This window comes from Littorina saxatilis, linkage group LG9, assembly GCF_037325665.1.
Source record: "Littorina saxatilis isolate snail1 linkage group LG9, US_GU_Lsax_2.0, whole genome shotgun sequence".
NCBI lineage: Eukaryota > Metazoa > Mollusca > Gastropoda > Littorinimorpha > Littorinidae > Littorina > Littorina saxatilis.
Genome location: NC_090253.1, coordinates 16,807,568 through 16,828,286, shown reverse-complemented (window position 1 = coordinate 16,828,286; position 20,719 = coordinate 16,807,568). Strand labels below are relative to the sequence as shown.

Below are 20,719 nucleotides of genomic sequence, written 5' to 3'. Positions count from 1 at the left end.
CTAGTGAAGGGAAAAGGCAAAGAATCAGGGAGACGGATTCTTTTGGTGGTCTGCTGATAATGATATATCCTTTAGAGATGACCGAAAAACTGCGACACAGCTTTGTTTGCCTGGCCACGAAAAGCAGCAAAGTGTATCAAACAGCAAATAGCACTGGAAGCTTACAAGAAACAATATAACCATAATGACCATTTAGTGCTGAACTGCATTTGAAAGGCTCCCTTTATGTGTGTATTATTGTTAGTGCAAGAGCTTTCATCTCTAACTCATCCACCATCAAAGCCTTTGTGAAGTTTGCTGTCATATTTATCTGACAGTGTCTGTTACCAAATACACATCTGTCTACATCTCACATACAAACACACCAACAAACACACACACACACACACACACACACACACACACACACACACACACACACAAACCAATCCAACGGCTGAGTTCATTTAAATCTTCATGGCCAATACTCAAGAAAACCAACAGCATTTATTTGTTTCAACAAAAACTAAACAGTAATAATGTCTTTTGCAGCAATTCTGGAAGCGATTGCACCCACAGGAGAACAGGATGATAGCTCAACATCAGTCAGCTTGTACTCCTGAAACATAAGAGACAATATTAAGCAAGAAGATGAGACTAATTATAAACAACAAAATAATATACATAAATTTATACCCAAAAAAGCTGGTAAGTTGTAGCAATCAACATAGAAAAAAGTGTAAAAAATCAACAACCCCGTCCATCTCACCATAACACTTATAAGAATGCATGATGTGATTGATACATATTCAGATAACAATTCAAAGATGGATCAATATGATCATAAGTGTATTATCTATTTATAAGTAAATATCAACCATTGGCTGAAGTCGACACGCAGTGATACATGTGACCTTTGTCTTTTCCTAGGAGCTGATGTTACTAAAAATAGAACAGGGAATTCTGGGAAACTGTTAAAGGGAAGTAACTTACTTGTGCAGCAATCATGCAAACCTTGTCGCTTATTACAGAACTTCTAAGATTTTAGATGGGTGGTAAATGTTGAATATGGTAAGAGTTAAAGGCACAGTAAGCCTCCCGTAAACCATCACAGATACGGTCAGGCTTTTACACACAGTACAAACACCCTTTCATTTAAACACTCACCGATTGAGAACATCCTAGGTGACCTCCGTAAAGAGCGAACAATTTTCAAAGAATGTATTTTTGCGTGGTTTATCTTACCCCTGAGCCATCGTGAACCCGTGTGATCCAGTTTCCCTTTTTCACAATGTAGTCGTCAGTTAGTCATTTGAATGCGACTAGATGTGAGCTTATCTACAATAGCACGTTTTTATGCACGAAACAAACGGCTGTGGTTCACAAGAACTCTAGCGATGGCTTTTGACTGTTGAGAGCCGCATAAACCGTCGTCTGCTACGACCCTTGCGTGACCCTGCTTCCGGGCTTTTCTTTTTTCAAACTTTCACAACTTCGAATTGCACTGATCTTGTCTTGATGAAAAAAGAATTCTTTTATGATTAAAGAATGTTTGTGTAAGAAGCTGTCAATTTATTATTTAGATTTTAAAAGTTAGGTCTAGCGCAAAAACGCACCACGGTCCAAAAACATTCTGATAATCATCGATCCACGGCTATCGCCAGTTTAAGGGAAGTAACTCATTTTTGACCTGAGTTCAGGATGGGTCCAAAAAGTGTTCGAGACAATCTGCAAAATTAATTCTTTAAAAATTGCTCGCTCTTTACGTAGGGCACCTAGGATGTTCCCGTTTGGTGAGCGTTCAAATGGAAGGGTGTTTGTACTGTGTGTAAAAGCCTGACAGTATCTGTGATGGTTTACGGGAGGCTTACTGTCCGGGCGTGATTTCCGGGATATTCATAACAGCCGTCCAGCACCAAAACCAGGCGCCATTGTTGTAAAGGGCCAAGTCCACGAAAATAAATTCTTTGAAAATTTCTCACGCTCGACAGAAAGGATGTTCCCGTTCAGTGAGCGTTTAAATGGAAGTATGCTTGTACTGTATGTAGACGCTCGGGGAGCTCTGTGATGGTTTACGGGAGGCTTACTGTGGCTTTAATAAAAAGAAAAGGAGAAATGAAAGATTTAGCAAACAAAAATTCTTCGCATGCCGAGGCTTTCAAACCTGGCTAACAGACTAGCAAGTCCGGAGCGCTACCGACTGCGCTCACCAGGCTAACTATCTTTTGGGGCAAAAAAGTAAATTTATTACATGGCAGTAACTCATTAGTTCTTGAGCACTCACACACACACACACAAGCCCACACATGTAGAGAACGTTCTTGATTACTGGGTAAAGTTATCAAAAGCCACAAGAAATGTTCACCTTTCGAACAGCAGACAAATCAGCCAAAGAAGAGAGCTCATCAAGAGAGACCTGTCTCCCTTTGATCACAGATTTCAAAGCCTGTAGACTTTGCAGAACTTTCTCCTCTTCCCCAGCTATGGCAACGAGAACAGAAGTGTCTGTGTCACTGATTCCTATCTTTTTGAAGGCTTCTGTGATCTGTAAAAGAAAGAAAAAAAACAAGTTGTGTTTAGCGATATGAAAACATTTAGTCAATATGTCGGCCTGAAACTGAAAGATCAACCCTGATAACCAGTCATAGCTGAGAATAGCCGAAACCCAAAGATCGAGATAGGTCATGCTCATCTCTACGAAACATGTGAATGTATTACCTAAATAACCTTTTTCACATTTTAGTCAAGTTTTGACTAAATGTTTTAACATAGACAGGGAATTGAGACGAGGGTGTGTATGTATATATATGTATATGTGTGTGTGTGTGTGTGTATAAAGTCATTCCGAGAAAACTACTGGACCGTTCTTCATGAAACTTCACATGAGAGTTCCTGGGTATGATATCCCCAGATTTTTTTCCGATGTCTTTGATGACGTCATATCCGGCTTTTTGTGAAAGTTGAGGCGGCACTGTCAGACCCTCATTTTTCAACCAAATTGATTGAAATTTTGGTTAAGCAATCTTCGACAACTCGGAAGCTTAAAAATTAGTTAATTAGTTTGCTCATTAAAGTTTTCATCAGAAACAGATTAAAGAATGACTGCATTGTATTCCTCGTCTTCTCCTGAATTAAAAAATATATAGATATGTCATGTTTACTCAAAAATGAGCTCAGAATGAAAGATAATAGGTTCAGTAAGAATTATGGACGCGTGCTTCGCAGCGGCAAGCGTGACCCATCTCGGTCTTCAGTATGGTTAGCCAGTATCTGAATGTAGTCTCGGCGATGATTGGTTTGTGGTGTTCATCTTGACTAAATGTTTTTATATCGCTTCATGTGACTTGTTTTAATTTGTGAGCGCATTTTCAGAGTAAACATGACATATCTATATAGTTTTGGATTCAAGAAATGATTAGAAAAAATGCAATCACTTTTCAATCTGCTACTAAATATTTATTTTTAATTGTAATTAGAATTTTTAGAATTTTAATGAACAAAGTAATTCAAAATTGTTAAGCTTCAAAGCTGAAAATGTGAAATGCAATCCCATAGTCCAGACTGATTTAAAGTTGCTGGACCAAAAGTTCAATCAATTTGGTTGAAAATGAAGTTGTCACAGTGCTGCCTCAACTTTTACTAAAAGCTATGATGTCATCAAAGACAAAGAAATGCGGAAAAAATCTGAGGATATATAATATATCAATTATAATCTAGAACAGAAGAACTTGAATGTAAAGTTTCATTAAGATTTTTTTTCAAAAAAAAATGTACAGCCTTACGGTAAGACAACTCAGTATTACTTTTAGGTTACTACAATGTCATTCTGTAACTTAGTGTAAGTCTAAGTGTAATCATCCTGTGTCATTACCTTTCTGCCAGCAGAGAGATTGTAGAGGATTTCAGAATGCACTGTCTTGGTGATCATCTTACCGCAGCGTTGTGAGTGTACTGCTTTGTTGGCTGCCACAGTCACAAGAAATTCATCCACAATCTAAAAAAAAAGAAAAGCAAATGTTTTATACTACTTCCCTTTGTCATGTTCCACTCATCAGAAAAACATTAATTAGAAGTGGTTCACGACAATTGCATGCAGTCACTCGCGATGAAACAATCGCTCATTGGGCTTTTCCCAAAAGCTGATGTTACTAAAACCCTTGGAATGAATAACAAGTCGCGTAAGGAGAAAATACAATATTTAGTCAAGTAGCTGCCATTTTTCAGCAAGACCGTATACTCGTAGCATCGTCAGTCCACCGCTCATGGCAAAGGCAGTGAAATTGATTCTTGACTGCTATGTGATTCAAATCTGTGGCCGCCACTGTAACGACTTGGCTGTCGGGCGCTTTACCGATTGAGCTTACCTGGTTCACTGCCCTCGCAGGTAAAAAGAGAAATTATGACTTTGAATATACCGTAAAGTACCTTGTAAGCGCCCACCCCCCCTGTGCACCAATTCCGACCCAAAGTAGGGGGTGGGCGCTTACTAGGTACTACACCCTATGCACGAGCAGTTTTCAGTAAGAAATGTGATCTTTGATCACTTCGTAATCATATCTTCTTTCTTTTTTCATCTTCCATTGTTTTTCTTGTTCGTATTGTCATTAGAAGAGCTTGGGGAGACAAATGTCGTCGCATCCTTTTCTTGTCTGCAGAGGTGCCGCTGTCGGCCGCACTGTGTCTCTGTTTCCCTTGAACAAGGGGTACGTCTTCTGGATATGGGCAGCAGTCTATTTTACTTGGCCAAAGACTGTTTTCGGCAGAGAGAGAGAGAGAGAGAGAGAGAGAGAGAGAGAGAGAGAGAGAGAGAGAGAGAGAGAGGAGGGGGAGTATTGTGTGTGTGTGTGTGTGTGTGTGTGTGTGTGTGTGTGTGTGTGTGTGTGTGTAAGAGTGTGTGTGTTTCCATTGGCGTTATTATCCAAATAGTCAAGAGCTGACAGCTTAAATGCAACGGTGTACGATTTGATCCGTGGCATCTTGTAATCATTGACTTGCAGGCGTTTAGATCCAAGGCGTGCAGACACACGTGATAGGGTTTGCAAGAAAGGGAAATCATTCACAAAACTAGCAGATCAAGTGCGGAATTTTTATTTCCCCTGATTTCAATGGTGTAAAGTGGGGGGTGGGCGCTTACAAGGTACTATACCCTATGCACGGTTTTGGACTAAAAGTGGGGGGTGGGCGCTTACTCGATACTGGGCGCTTACAAGGTACTTTACGGTAATATAAATACAAGTGAGTACTTGAGCATGGGAATCAGTATCAATTCAACAGTTTCCCAGTTTCTCCATTCGTATTTGAATACTGTACGTACTGTCAATCTCACTGTTTGAGTTAAGTTTAAGTTGATAACTGACCCTATCTTCTATCTATCGATCTATCTATATATCTATATGTATCTATCTATATATACGGCTAGTGTCTGTCTGTGTGTCTGTTCGCGATGCACGGCCAAAGTTCTCGGTCGATCTTTTTCAAATTTGGAGACCGTATTCAGCTACACCCCGGACACAACCTCATCGATGAGATATTTCAACACGTGCTCTCAGCGCGCAGCGCTGAACCGATTTTGGTTTTTCTGTTGATCCACTATATCCATTCCCAGTAACTCTTCCTTATCTTCTCCAGTGTTTTGTTTTGCGCGTTTATCTCCCTTCCTTCGTGTGGCGTCAATCCATATTCCTGTTACTACGTTACTATTTTTAGAAGGTCACTGCACATTACTATTTTTAGATCTCCCTTCCTTCGTGTGGCGTCAATCCATATTCCCGTTACTACGTTACTATTTTAAGAAGGTCACTGCACGTTACTATTTTTAGATCTCCCTTCCTTCGTGCGCCGGCAAAGCCGGCGTACACCCGGTCCCAGGCGCAGCCTGGTATTCGGCTCTACTTCTTCCCGGCAAAGCCGGTACCCGGCGAAGCGGGTAATCATCTAGTATATATATACGACTTGTGTCTGTCTGTGGGTGTGTGTGTGTGTTCGCGATGCACGGCCAAAGTTCTAGATGGATCTGCTTCAAATTTGGTGGGCATATTCAGGTAGACCCCGGACACAACCTGGTCGATGAGAATTTTCAACACGTGCTCTCAGCGCGCAGCGCTGAACCGATTTTGGTTTTTCTGTTCATCTTCCCAGATCCATTCCCAGTAACTCTTCCTTATCTTCTCCAGTGTTTTGCGTTTATCTCCCTTCCTTCGTGTGGCGTCAATCCATATTCCTGTTACTATTTTTAGAAGGTCACTGTCCATAACGCTTTCATCCCGGCGAAGCCGGATATTCCCGTTACTATTTTTACAAGGTCACTGTCCACATTAACGCTTTCGTCCCGGCAAAGCCGGGTATTCGACTCTTCTTCTTCCCGGCAAAGCCGGGTATCATTCGGCTCTGCTTCTTCCCGGCGAAGCCGGGTACCCGGCGAAGCGGGTATTCATTCTAGTATATATATATATATGCTCCCGTTCACTTTATATTAGTTTGGAAAGCAAACTCAAGTAGCATTAATTTGAAGTGTGACCAACAATTATGTTGGTAGTCCAGCTCCTTAATCATATATGCATTGACCAACCACCGAAAGGCAACAACATCTTTTCATGAAAGGATTTCCCGGGCCTACCCGTTTGTCCGTTTGTGTTTGTATACGGTACGTTCTGTCAATCTCAGTTCTCACTGTTCGAGGTAAATTTAAGTTGATAACTCATTAACTGACCCTACACTCCCGTTCACTTCGTGTGCGTTTGGAAAGCAAACTCAAGTGGCATTTATTTAAAATTCATTGACCAACCATCCAAAGGCAACATCTTTTCATGAAAGGATTTCCCAGGCCATCCCCAGAATTCAAAGTTTAGGAGATTTTGAAGATTTTGTATGGGACGATGACTCCCTGTAGCCGGTTTATTATATAACAGAAAAAACAATTAAAAACGGGCGTCGACAGAGGCAAGGAAGGGGGAAACAGTATCTTATTAATATTAATGTTTAGAACATATATAGTAGCACTCCCTAAACGAAAATGGAACAGAACCCCCCGGGGAAAAAAAAAGAAAAAAAAATTAAAATAAAAAGACTTCCTACCTTATAACACCCCCCCCCCCCACGTAGCACGTGCAACACCTAAACAGCGAAAAATGTGTTACGCACGGCCATGGTTACTGTGTGCATTAAATGAAAACAGAAATGAGAAGAAACCGAAAGCAGTGAACGGCAGTGGTAGGGTTGTTCAATACAGTTAAACAAAATGTACAGCTTACCATTGATGCTTTTAAAAGTGAAGCATCAAACTTTCCACTCATTACAGCTTGCCTGACCTCTTTTGCATTTTCAACATCACGAAATAGGGCTAAAATAATAGTAGTGTCGGGGTAAAGAGCGTGATGGAACTTTTTCTCCGCCATGTTTTCTTGTGGCTGACTGATTGCATGAAACTTTCAAAATATGCATTTCTCCCAAGAAAGACAGATTGATTAAAAGTCATAAGTTTACAGTAACTTTAGTTCTCTTTCTGATTTCTTTTTTTAATTTGTTTTATTAAAGATTAGTGTTTTTGAGTGATTTAATTCGCCAATGCTGACCAAATGATAAAAAAATTTTTTTTTATTTTAGCAGTTTTTTATAATAATGTAATGAATTGTCCGAAAACACGGGGAGATCTTGTTTCACAAATGACTTAGCCATTACAAAAACAAATTTGATAGAACATACAGAATTTAAATTAAGAATTTTAAAGAAACAGCGGAGGATGTTATACAGAATATCTGGAACTTCAAATTACAAGTTCGAAAATAAATATATCGACTCTGTTTATCTTCACAGCAGAGGACAAATCCTGCGTTGAAGTGTAGAAGGGTTGCAAGATGACTTGCACTGGCATTTCTGCCGCAAGAGGGCCCATTTCCAACGGCTGTTTGTTACTTAGAGTACTGAAACGTAAGCCTTTTCGTATCACTAGTTTTTAAGTAATTGCGATCTGCCTATATATCATTAATGCATCAAGAATCTCTCTCTCTCTCTCTCTCTCTCTCTCTCTCTCTCTCTCTCTGAGTCTCTCTCTCTCTCTCTCTCTCTCTCTCTCTATGTGGTCATGGTCATGCATACTCGATCCATTCATCATCAGTCTCTCTCACACACACACACACATGCACTTTTGATAGTAGCATGTAGCTTTCAAATGTGTGTGTGGGTGAGAGAGAGACTGATGATGAATGGATGACCATGACCACATATTTATTACTAGCGCTTGGGGGTGAAAAATTGTTATAAGGCCAAAAAAAACCCAAGAAATTCCTCCGAGGTAGGAAAAACACCCCCGTTGGTCAAAGGGAAATAACCATTCTCACTGCACCCATTCTCACTGCCACCAACTGAGAAGGTTATTTCCCTTTGACCATGAATATGTCCCTCTATAAGTTTTTTTTGACAAATGTAATTAAAAGTTATAGGGTCGGCCCCTAAAAATAGGGTAGGTCGGGTTACCGTAACCACACCTATTTTTACATTTAGTCAAGTTTTGACTAAATGTTTTAACGTAGAGGGGGAATCAAGACGAGGGTCGTGGTGTATGTGTGTGTGTGTGTGTGTGTCTGTCTGTCTGTCTGTGCGTGTGTTGTGTGTAGAGCGATTCAGACTAAACTACTGGACCGATCTTTATGAAATTTGACATGAGAGTTCCTGGGAATGATATCCCCGGACGTTTTTTCGATAAATGTCTGATGACGTCATATCCGGCTTTTTGTAAAAGTTGAGGCGGCACTGTCACACCCTCATTTTTCAACCAAATTGATTGAAATTTTGGCCAAGCAATCTTCGACGAAGGCCGGACTTCGGTATTGCATTTCAGCTTGATGGCTTAAAAATTAATTAATGACTTTGGTCATTAAAAATCTGAAAATTGTAAAAAAACAAACTTTTTTTATAAAACCATCCAAATTTACTTTCATCTTATTCTTCATCATTTCCTGATTCCCAAAACATATAAATATGTTATATTTGGATTAAAAACAAGCTCTGAAAATTAAAAATATAAAAATTATGATCAAAATTAAATTTTTGAAATCAATTTAAAAACACTTTCATCTTATTCCTTGTCGGTTCCTGATTCCAAAAACATATAGATATTATATCAGACCTGGGAACCCATACGATTTTGCCGTATTTTGTACGCATGATTGTCTAGAATACGATCTACGGTCAGCAGGAGAAAAATACGACTAGAAAATATTCCTGACCTACTTTTTTTCACAAGCGCATGCCGAAGCCGATCCAGTATTTTGACACATGATCGGTACAGTTTTTGTCAGTAAACATTGCAAGAAGCATGTGCTTTAAACGAAGTAGCCTAATGCTGCGTCGGACGCGTGTGAAGCATGTTTGAGTCATGGCTGTGCAAATGCTGTTCATGGCTGGTACGCTCATTTTTCTGAAAATACACTATTTTGTTTGAGAATACTCCAAGTGCAAAACAGGGGTTCCCAGGTCTGTGATATGTTTGGATTAAAAACACGCTCAGAAAGTTAAAACGATGAGAGGTACAGTAAAGCGTGCTATGAAGCACAGCGCAACCGCTACCGCGCCAAACAGGCTCGTCACTTTCACTGCCTTTTGCACTAGCGGCGGACTACGTTCAGTTTCATTCTGTGAGTTCCACAGCTTGACTAAATGTAGTAATTTCGCCTTCCGTGACTTTTTTTTTTTTGTAGGCCTAACCAGTGTGGAGCTAAAAATAATAATTTTGTGTTTTGTTTGTTGTTTTGACGGGCGTAGTGGATAAGACATATAGGCCTCTTGATCGGAAGGTCGTGAGTTCAAATCCCGGCCGTGGACGCCTGGTGGGTTAAGGGTGGAGATTTTTCCGATCTCCCAGGTCAACTTATGTGCTGACCTGCTAGTGCCTTATCCCCCTTCGTGTGTACAAGTATGCACGCAAGCACAAGACCAAGTGTGCGCTAAAAAGATCCTGTAATCCATGTCAGAGTTCGGTGGGTTATAGAAACACGGAAATACCCAGCATGCTTCCCCTGAATGCGTATGCTGCCTCAATTAGTAAATGGCGGGGTAAAAACAGTCGTACACGTACAAATCCACTCGTGCAAGGACATGAGTGAATGTGGGAGTTTCAGCCCATGAACGAAGAAGAAGAGAGTTTGTTGTTTTAATTTGGTGTTTATACCGCTGCTTTACTTTGTCAGTTGTGTAATTTTCAGAAAAGAGCATAAGCCACACACGATGTGCCACATTGATGAAACTGAAGCCACCTCCAACTTATGATGGTAAGTGTTCTTTGTTCAATACTTTGTAATCAAGTGTGACTATGATTTAACACTGGAAACACCTTTGGATTTGGAGGCAAATTGCAAAGCCAGTCAAACAGGAGTGATGGAGTTGAAGTGAAACAAACAGCCCTATCAAACTGGCATGAACATACCAGCTAGGTGGACAACAGCGGCCAGACCCCATCACAAACAGCTCTCCAAATCTGACATGTGTGATGTCTACCGACGTTTCGTATAAGAAACGTAGAGCTGCTATAAATAGCTCAGACTCAAGGCTGGCACTGCGGCAGACAACTCCATTGATGCAAAACGGCTGCTTTGAAAGGGAGACTACTGCGTCACCCTGTCACATTATGAATAGTGATAAAATGTGCAAGCACCTGTGTTGTGTAGGTGCATGCAAAAATGTGTGTGTGTGTGTGTGTGTGTTTTCAAAAATAAAAAATGATTTGTTTTGTGGAGGTCAAATTCACATGATTTTATTGAGTCACTTGAAAAAAAGTGACTCTATGTAATCGGTCAGTGTTAGTCTGTCCGGCCGGCCGTCCGGCCGGCCGTCCGTAGACACCACCTTAACGTTGGACTTTTCTCGGAAACTATCAAAGCGATCGGGCTCATATTTTGTTTAGTCGTGACCTCCAATGACCTCTACACTTTAACGATGGTTTCGTTGACCTTTGACCTTTTTCAAGGTCACAGGTCAGCGTCAAAGGAAAAATTAGACATTTTATATCTTTGACAAAGTTCATCGGATGTGATTGAAACTTTGTAGGATTATTCTTTACATCAAAGTATTTACATCTGTAGCCTTTTACGAACGTTATCAGAAAAACAAGGGAGATAACTAGCCTTTTCTGTTCGGCAACACACAACTTAACGTTGGGCTTTTCTCGGAAACTATAAAAGTGACCGGGCTCAAATTTTATGTGAACGTGACTCATTGTGTTGTGAATAGCAATTTCTTCCTGTCCATCTGATGCCTCATATAATATTCAGAACTGCGAAAGTGACTCGATCGAGCGTTTGCTCTTCTTGTTTTGGTCTGAATGAGCGTTGAGCGTTGATGCGTTGAGCTGTCGTTATGCGCCATACATGGCCCAGCTCATCCGGCTTCAGCGTGTTTTTATATCGGAGTGGTCCTTCTCCTAGACTGGTGGCTTTACAGGGCTGTCGAGTCCAGTCTACCCGGCTATTTGGCCATAGCTGGCTGGTTTGTTTATCTGAGGTGACCTTCCCCAGGGCTAGAACTTAAGATGCGGCTCTTGATCGCATGATGCTCCCGTCATTGGAGACCTGGGGTATTTCTTGAGTGTAACAGTGCCACCTGTTACCCCGCCCCATCCTGTTGGAACCACCGCCAGTTGGTCCGCGACTGCTTATTCGTCCTGGCAAGCCTGGCTTATTTCGCAGCTAACCTCCATATCTGAAGGCCATCACACTATCCGCTACCTGTGAACGCGCCTGGTTGGGGGTGGTCGCCCCTACTGTCCCAGGATTTTGGTCTGAATGAAGACAGAGATATTTGTATACATACAGTATATGGAACAGAAAGGTGTGGATATATAATATATGAAGGGGAAGTGTCTATCACCACCCAGACAATTCTGATTCATTCTCACAGTTTAAACTTTTATGTATGGTTTTGAAATTGTTCAAACTGTTTAATTTATCTCATTGGACAAAACAAGAAATAGATCCAAAAGAAAAATCTTCTCTTTTTTTGCCGTGCAAGAATCAGCTACTAATGAACTATGTTTTTCGTGTTTGAATGGTTCCACAGCCACTGAATGAAATTTAATCGTTTGTTTTTAGACAGATCTGTTCCTGAGTCAGCATAAAAAGCCAGTGTTAAAAAGTTTGGAAAGTGATTATAACTAAACTGGTGTTCATTACAATTTACATGTAATTAAAATAATTACACACAAAGACTGAGAATAATTTTGTTTCAATGGATGACTGTTGTTTGTTTGTTTATAATTTGTTGTTTGTTGTGGGTTTTTTTCTTCTTTTTTGTGACATAATTTACTACATGTACATTTATTTTTTAAATAATTTCTATGTTTTCAATTTCAGGTGTTGAGTACCCAGAGCGCCGCAAGCTGAGATTTTTTGACAAAGTCCCACAACTTCCCACTCAGATAAAGCCTCCAAAGATGATGAAAGATTTGTATGACATGCGTGGGCCTGAGCTTATTCATAACCAGCTGCAGTATGGGGAATATGGCATTCAGGTATGATATTCCCTTCCTTTGATTTAGTTTTTGATTCACCTGAGTAATCAGTGAATTTGCTCGTAAAGAGCAGTGTTTGTCACTTCAATTTTCAATTACAATTTGTAATATCAATTCAATTTATATTGTTCCTAAACCCAAGTTTGGTTGACCTGCCTCAAGTTTCAAGGTCAAAGTCTGGTTAAGTCTGGGTAAAAAAATTCGAAAAATATAAAAAAAATGAGCAGATCTTTGAAACTTTCAACGGTTTTAGGGTTTGAGTACCGTATTTTCCGGGTTACAAGGCGCTACAGCGCATAAGGCGCACCCCCTTCTTTTTAAACAAAATTGTAATCCAGTCACCCATTGGGCGCAGGGGGCCGATAGGGCGCACCAAAATTAAAAAAGTATACCGGTAACAAACGGTCGAAGAATGAAAATAAGCCGCACATCAAAGGAAGAATACAGAGTGGAAATATGATTGTGTGCTCTGTGTGTGGGGCGAGATCAAAGGCAGGTCCATTGTGATAGCTGGGTTGCCTTGTTTAGACACTGACCTTCTTCCCAGGGGTCAATGACCCAGTTTTTGCTATGAGAGGTGGTTCCCCTGTCATAGATCTGAGAGGAAACACTTCCTGCACCGGGGTCAGTGACCGAGTTTAAGATGGTCTCTTTGATGTCTTGAGAGGAAACTTGGCCAGGGTAGTACCTAGTAGCTCAAACACGCATTATCACAAGTTGTTTGACTGGTACTCAGGCGGTCTCTTTGATTTTTTTCGTATTTCATACACAGATTAGGCGCTTCATTATACAAGACGCAGGGGTCAAACTCGAGAAAAAAAGTCGCGCCTTATGACCCGGAAAGTACGGTACTTAAAAGTACATGAGTCTTATAAGCATATCTTTTTCTTTTTTTTGTTTTGTGTATCTGTTTATTTGGAGGGTATTTTGAACTTTTCCAGGTATTTATCGTGCTTTTTTTAATCACATTTTAATATCCTGCTTTAACGAAACCTACTGCAGTCTTAAATGCAACCAGAAGCAGGTTAATTCCATATTCTCTTATATTTTATTAATCTTATCCACCCATTCAACATTACCTGTTGAGATCATAATTACATGAGTAAAATGTAAAATAGCTTAAATTCAGATAAAAAGAAAACGCAGGGTGGATTTAACATGATGCCCTAAAAGTAGTCAGCTGTTTAGCTGCTCCTGAAGAAAGGGGGCATGCAAAGCAGAAAATAAAATATCAGTTTTACTTTAAAACTTACGTCTATCTCACTTTAGAAATAAAGAAAGTGATGTTCTCAGTCTTGTACTACGTTGCAAGCCCCTGGAGCAATTTTTTGATTAGTGCTTTTGTGAACAAGAAACAATTAACAAGTGGCTCTATCCCATCTCCTCCCCTTTCCCCGTCGCGATATAACCTTCGTGGTTGAAAACGACGTTAAACACCAAATAAAGAAAGAAAGAAAGAATGTTCTCAGTCAAACAACATGCCGTTACAGCGACACAGAACATTCTAAAGATGAAACAAGAATACATGGACAGTGGAACCCCCCTTTTAAGACCTCCAAAAATGTGAGAAATTCAGGTCTTAAAAAGGAGGAAGTCTTAAATTGGGGGTCTTAAAATGGGGGTTCCACTGCATCCTGACCTCAGGTCAAAAGGAGTTCGGCTCATTCTCTCCCTGACAGGATGCCTTGAGTTTGTCTGGCAAGGAAACTGATTTTTTTTAAACATATTTAGAGAGCTTTTTGTAATGAATTATTGATATTTAGCAGAATCGCGATCGTCGATAATGATTTTTCATGGTGTTTTGTAATTTTTAAATTACAAAGGAATTGATATATTGTAAGACAGTTTCAAGCGAGCTATTTTTTGCGGCTGTATTTACTGTGCAAACAACTCTAAATATGGCAAAAGTGTCACGTGATAATCAACCGTTTGGTTTCGGCGCTCACTGGAGCAGGCGATTTTTTCTGTAACCAGTTGACAGTGATGAAACCATATATTACGGTCTCCTTCCGGCAGCAGTCCCAAAATTTCGACTTGTTTTGACCTTAGAACGATGTCTTTATCATAACTGTGAAGAACAGAACAGAGATCACTGTCGAAGTCGGCCAATCTGCAATCATTTTCGTCTCGTGAACACTGATCTCAAATTTAGATCAGTGCTCGCGAAAAACATATGGGAGATAATTCTGTATTCTTGTTTTGATAGATTCGCGTAGGACTGTAGCGTCCGGTCAGAGAGACAACTGGCAATAGCTGTGGAGCGATGCTTATCAGAATGGGTTCCACTGTACCTTAAATCTTTGTACATTTCAACATTTTCTTCCCATCTACAGGCGACTGGTGGAGGGTCGCTTCGCTGGGGCCACCTGGAGATGATCCGTCTCACCATCAACAGAAAGATGGACGAGTCGTGCATGTTCGCAATCTGGCGCGTCGAACAGCCCTGGAAGAGCATCACCAAGAAGGGTCAAGGTCATCGCATGGGCGGCGGCAAAGGAGCCATCGATCATTACGTTTTCCCGCTGCGAGCTGGACGAATCATCGTAGAGATGGGGGGAGAGTGCGAGTTTGAAGAGGTGCAGAAAATCTTGACGCAGGTGGCGAGGATCTTACCGTTCAAGGCTCGCGTTGTGACCCGCACCATGATGACGGAGGAGGCGGAGAGGAAAGCGGAACTTGAAGAAAAGAACGTAAACCCTTTCACCTTCAAGTATTGTGCACAGAAAAATATGCTGGGTTGCCAGAAGTGGCTCAGCCCTTATGACTACAAGTGGCACGGAAAATATCACTAGTGTGGACGTTTGGGTGAAATTGTGTGTTGGTTTTTCAGTGTTGTAGTTTGTGTGTCAGTGCTTTGGTATGTGTGTGTGTGAATATGCATGCATGTGTGTGTGTGTGTGTGTGAGAAAATACCTGCCTGTCAGGTCAATTTTGTGTCTTTCGCTGCTTGTCGTGAATTGAATAATTGAATACAGATGAACTGACGGCGGTTATTAATAAAGATTTTTTATAAAAACAAAGTAAATGGACTTTATTCCATGTTGTTACACCCCCGGTATAGGGGTGTGTATAGGATTCGGTCGATGCGTTTTGTTTGTTTGTTTGTTTGTGTGTGTGTTTGTGTTCGCATATAGATCTCAAGAATGAACAGACCGATCGTCACCAAACTTGGTGAACAGGTTCTATACATTCCTGAGACGGTCCTTACAAAAATTGGGACCAGTCAAACACACGGTTAGGGAGTTATTGGTGGATTAAGATTCTACAAGGACTTATAGAGGGACATATTAATGGTCTAAGGGAAATAACCTTCTCAGTTGGTGGCAGTGAGAATGGTAAGGATGGGGGTGTTTTTCCTACGTCGGAGGAATTTCTTGTTTTTAACTGTGTCTGTATGTTCTGCATGCTCTTGATTCTAAATGAGTTGCTTTCATTCAAATGTAGTTTCCCTCCACCTTTTCCTCTCTTTTAGTTACAAAGGTACCCACACATACAATGTCATCTTTGTTAAATCTTTTTGTAACTACTCAGTGGTTAAAGTTTACAGTAAACAGACTTTTGTCCAACGAAAGCATACAATTGAATATTGTTGCTACTGACACTATACCAGGCAAAGTCTGATGAAGAAATAATTTGTTGACATCAACTAAGTACAATTGAGTAGAATATTGCCATATGGAGTCAAAAATAAAGTTGTGGCATAACCCCAGGACAGTCAAGCCCAATTACACTGTTGTGGTAAAATAAAAGGCATAGTCACGGTCGTGTGAAGGGAAATCGATACATATAGCCAATCTGTGGACCACGCAGAATGAAAATAAAGGTACTGCAATTTGTTCACCAAGACTAGCATTAGTGGCAGAAGACAGCAGCTCCCCTCTTCTTGCCCCCCACACACACCGCTTTTTCTGTCCCTAGGTTTAGAGGGCATGGGATAGAAGGAAGGGCGTAGGAAACTGAGAGGGGGGGGGGGGGGTATTTGGGTGAGGTATAGGAGGAGGGACAAAGAATAGAGGGAGGGGAAAGGTAGATGTGGATAGGCGGGCCATAGTGGCGGGATAGTTGGGGGGGGGGGGGGGGGGGGTAGTGGGTAGGACAGGCTTGGGATGGAGGCAATATCTACCAGCAGACAGCGTAAAAACACCACCGTCTTTAAAAAAAAACCCACACAACACAACTACTTGACACACACAGTCATGTGATCGGAAAACAAAGAAAATCTAATTTACCCGTATTGCCTGTACGGCTGCTGGAAGTCGGCGTCCTGTTTCAAGCAACAAACTCTTTCTACGCAGCCTGCAGCCCTGTAAATATACAATGAAACCTACTTTTAAAGCTGCGCAAAACCTGAGATAATCTTTTTTTTTTTTAAGGGAGGGAGGGAGTCGTTCAATGAGGTAGCCTATACTCATGCAAAAGATAAGACCAGAAATTCTGATCAAAGCAGAGTCCTAAAAGTGCAAGTCGTAAAATGGGATTCTTAAATCGGAAGAGGTGATCTTATAAGAAGGGTTTAAGTTACTGTAGCGCCCAATGCGGCGCTTCTACAATTTCATTCTGCCTTTTTATGGAGACTATTAAGGCAAAAACAATTGTAGGAGACAGGTTAAGGCCACTGGGACCCTCCGAATGTCGTTGTTGAGTGCACGGCAACAATTAAAGAATTCAAGTCCCAGTGTGCGCACAAAAAAAGAAGAGACGAAAAAAATGTATCGATAGCTTTAAACGCACAATGTGAGGAGCACGAAACTTCCTTCAGCGTATTTAATCCCAACTGTGACGTTCACACAACGGCTTCAGGGTTTAGCCTGGAAGAAAACGACAATGGGACATCTGTCCCCCTCAACCAAATTCTGATGGGACATTCAAGTCATAGTCGAAGGCAAAACGTGCAAAGCAGGCTAGGCGGTCCGAAAATGCTTTTGTCGAAAGATGCAAAATAGTGCTATTTAGTGCCATCTATCTATCTATATATATATACGACTTGTGTCTGTGTGTCTGTGTGTGTGTGTGTGTGTGTTCCCGATGCACGGCCAAAGTTCTCGATGGATCTGCTTCAAATTTGGTGGGCATATCAGTTCAGGTAGACCCCGGACACAACCTGGTCGATGAGAATTTTCAACACGTGCTCTCAGCGCGCAGCGCTGAACCGATTTTGCTTTTGTTTGTTCATCTTCCCAGATCCATTCCCAGTAACTCTTCCTTATCTTCTCCAGTGTTTTGCGTTTATCTCCCTTCCTTCGTGTGGCGTCAATCCATATTCCCGTTACTATTTTTAGAAGGTCACTGTCCACAACGCTCAATCCATATTCCCGTTACTATTTTTAGAAGTTTTCCTTCGTGTGGCGTCAATCGCGTACCGCGGTGCGCCACTCCCCCGGCGAAGGGTATTCGGCCCTACTTCTTCCCGGCGAAGCCGGCCACCCGGCGAAGCGGGTATTCATCTAGTATGATGATATGAGAATTTGCCAGTGTATCAGGTTCGCGCGTGTGTGTGTGTGTGTGTGGATCTGTGTTTCGATCATATCGCTTCTTCCAGAGAGGTAAACGTGCAAGCACAGATAGTTGGCAGGATTGGTTGAATACTAATGAATTACATTTTAAAAGCCAATCACAGTGCGTTTCACAACCTCTTAAGTTGCTCGGCTTAGCGCGCGTTTTTACTTGAAAAGAGTGCATTGGGTGGCGCAGTGCCTACGTAATCACAGTGCGCCCTTTGACGCACTGAAGGGAATTCCAATGGGACATTTTTAGATGTTATGCGCCAATGGCGCAAGGCGCACTAGTAAATGAAACCCTGGCTTAAATATCAACATCACTTTCAACTTTGTATTGCAGCTCCTCGTAAATGCTGGTATTGATACACTACCAGTTATAGCCTACCATCGATTTCTGTCTATTGTGTATTTGGCCGGATTGTCTATTTTTCGTTGTGTCTATTATCAAACGTTCCATAAACTCAACCTTTCTTGTCTTTTAAACTTGATTTTGAAACGTTAGTGGTCTATGAGTTTCGGATTTAAGCTTTCACATCAAAAAGAGGCATATGGCCGATGGATGCTCCGATACGTATCCAAACACAGAGAGGGGAGGGCGAAGTTCCAAAACTTGGGCAATACAATATTCTGTATTCTGTAAGTTATATCATGCAAACAGGAAGAACTGATAGGGGGGGGGGGGGGATTGGAGAAGGTGAAGCGTATACAGTCATGGGCTGACATACCCTCCCTCTCTCTCCCTGGGTGTGTGTGTGGGTGTGTGCGTGAGTGTTTGCGCAGTATATATATATGTGTGTTTGTGTGTGTGTGTGTTTGTATGTGTGGGGATGTGTGTGTGTATGGGTGTGTGTGTAAGTGGGTTTGTGTGTGTGTGTGTGTGTGCGTGCGTGAGTGCATGACGGTGTGTGACGGTGTGTGTGTGTGTGTGTGTGTGTGTGTGTGTGTGTAGTCTTTGCTTACGTTTACAATTATTCTCTGTATAATTATGTTCCAAGGACAGGTTGGAAGATTAGGCTAAGCCTAAAACCTGTATCCTTATGTAATAAAGTTCTGAGTTCCCTCCTGTGTCTATTGCCTAAACGGGTTGTTTCTTCAGGGTGTTTTTCTGTTGAGGTGTCTGTGCTCGGTGCTTGTTAGCTAAATTTAAACCTTTCTAGGCTGCGTGGGTGGACATCCCTAAAAGAATTAGACATGACCGGACATTTTATTCTCGCATGAACATCAGCATTCAGACGATCTACTTAAACTTTCGCGATGACGTCATAATTGGTCTGGGTTTTCCCCTCGGGTTTATTTTTTTAGACTTACCCCACAATCCCCCCCCCCCCCCTCCGAAATTTAGTGTCGGGGATCAACAGATTATTGTGTCGAAGTGAATGTAAACACATCGTGACCAGAGTTGTTTTGGTCATCCAAGTATCTCGGATTAGAACTTGTACAAAGACAGTGAGATTGATCAAATTGATACCACTGTGAGTGAAATGGAAGACTGTGTTGTTGCTGTAAAGGCGTGGATGACGGCTAACAAACTACAGCTAAACGACTCGAAAACTGAATCCATGCTTGTCAGGTCCCAGTACAGATCTTTCCCTGAAAATTCTTTGCCTTCTAGCATTCATGTCGGTGATAGCGACGTCAACTTTGTCTCTTCTGTGACTAATCTTGGCGTTACCTTCGACCACTTCCTCAACCTTTCCCAGCACGTCCAAAACATCCGCACAATTGCGTACAGTAACGTAAGGAAAATGGGGTCATGCCAATACGTCCCAGTACCATTGTGTCCCAGTACCATTGCGTCCCAAAAAAATGCCGTCTCATTGCGTCCCATTAAGCAATCCCATTGGGTCCCAATACCATTGGGTCCCAGTGCCATTGCGTCCCGTACCATTGCGTCCCAACAAAATTGCGTGTCGATAGGTCCCAAGAAAATTGCATCTCGATACGTCCCATAAAGGAATCCCATTACGTCCCCGTACCATTACGTCCCAACACAATTGGGCAGTGTGTGTGTGTGTGTGTGTGTGTGTGTGTGTGTGTGTGTGTGTGTGTGTGTGTGTGTGTTATGTACGTATGTATGTAGGTGTCTGTGTCTACATTTGTGCGTGTATGGGTTTCGCTATCTGTGTGTCTCGGTGTCTATGTGCTGAAGGTTCGATGACTGGACAGTCAGTCTAGCTTTTCTCAGAAACGGGTTTAAACATCGTCTACTCAGTAAATAAGCCTACAGTCATGTCATCGACATGCTCGGTTACATACAGTGGAATACTAAGCGGTGTACTGTACTGTTTCGGTATTTTTCTTTGTGTCGAGCACCGCTAAAGCATATATTAATTTTACACTTCGGTTTAGGTTAGCGTGCTTCAGTTCATTTTAAAAGAAAGACCATGGTTACCTCAGAAAACCTGTAAGGAAAGCAAGGAGCGCCTCAAAACAAACAAACTGACATGCAATATCCTTTACAGTTTCTGATTATATCGTGAAGGATTTTTTTTCTCTCCCATGAACAAACATTTATTTATTTATTTATTTTTATTTTTTTCCACTTCACCTCATCTCGACTAACCGGTACACATCTTTTTATTTTATTTTTATTTGTGAAATACTGCTATGTACCGAACACGATTTGTAATAAAAAAAAATTGTGTAATCCGAACACGATTTGTAATAAATTTATTACAAAACGCACTTTTATTACAAAACGTGTCGCTACACTGCTACAGTAACATCTCAGAAATTAAATTCA

The 20,719-nt window shown here is 41.3% G+C and overlaps 2 protein-coding genes across 2 annotated transcripts; one reads left to right on the top strand and one right to left on the bottom strand.

Annotated features, from left to right (window-relative positions):
• Positions 1-467: 467 nt before the first annotated feature.
• Positions 468-7,385, bottom strand: LOC138975431 (EKC/KEOPS complex subunit TPRKB-like). Its single transcript, XM_070348109.1, has 4 exons — positions 7,230-7,385; positions 3,851-3,973; positions 2,345-2,524; positions 468-598 (listed from the first exon to the last, which is right to left on the bottom strand). Exons 1-4 carry the CDS (start codon positions 7,371-7,373, stop codon positions 506-508), a joined length of 540 nt encoding a protein of 179 aa, XP_070204210.1. The 5' UTR covers positions 7,374-7,385; the 3' UTR covers positions 468-505.
• A 364-nt stretch (positions 7,386-7,749) lies between these two features.
• Positions 7,750-15,503, top strand: LOC138975430 (large ribosomal subunit protein uL16m-like). The gene is made up of 4 exons (XM_070348108.1): positions 7,750-7,905; positions 10,179-10,244; positions 12,321-12,478; positions 14,812-15,503. Exons 1-4 carry the CDS (start codon positions 7,833-7,835, stop codon positions 15,268-15,270), a joined length of 756 nt encoding a protein of 251 aa, XP_070204209.1. The 5' UTR covers positions 7,750-7,832; the 3' UTR covers positions 15,271-15,503.
• Positions 15,504-20,719: the final 5,216 nt, after the last annotated feature.

Coding starts and splice junctions, on each gene's coding strand:
- LOC138975431 (XM_070348109.1), bottom strand. CDS start 7,373: ATGGCGGAGAAAAAGTTCCATCACGCTCTTTACCCCGACACTACTATT. Junction 2,525..3,850: donor ATCTCTCTGCTGGCAGAAAG/GTAATGACACAG, acceptor TTTCTTTTACAG/ATCACAGAAGCCTTCAAAAA. Junction 599..2,344: donor ATTTGTCTGCTGTTCGAAAG/GTGAACATTTCT, acceptor CTTATGTTTCAG/GAGTACAAGCTGACTGATGT.
- LOC138975430 (XM_070348108.1), top strand. CDS start 7,833: ATGACTTGCACTGGCATTTCTGCCGCAAGAGGGCCCATTTCCAACGGC. Junction 7,906..10,178: donor GTTACTTAGAGTACTGAAAC/GTAAGCCTTTTC, acceptor TGTAATTTTCAG/AAAAGAGCATAAGCCACACA. Junction 10,245..12,320: donor GCCACCTCCAACTTATGATG/GTAAGTGTTCTT, acceptor TTTCAATTTCAG/GTGTTGAGTACCCAGAGCGC.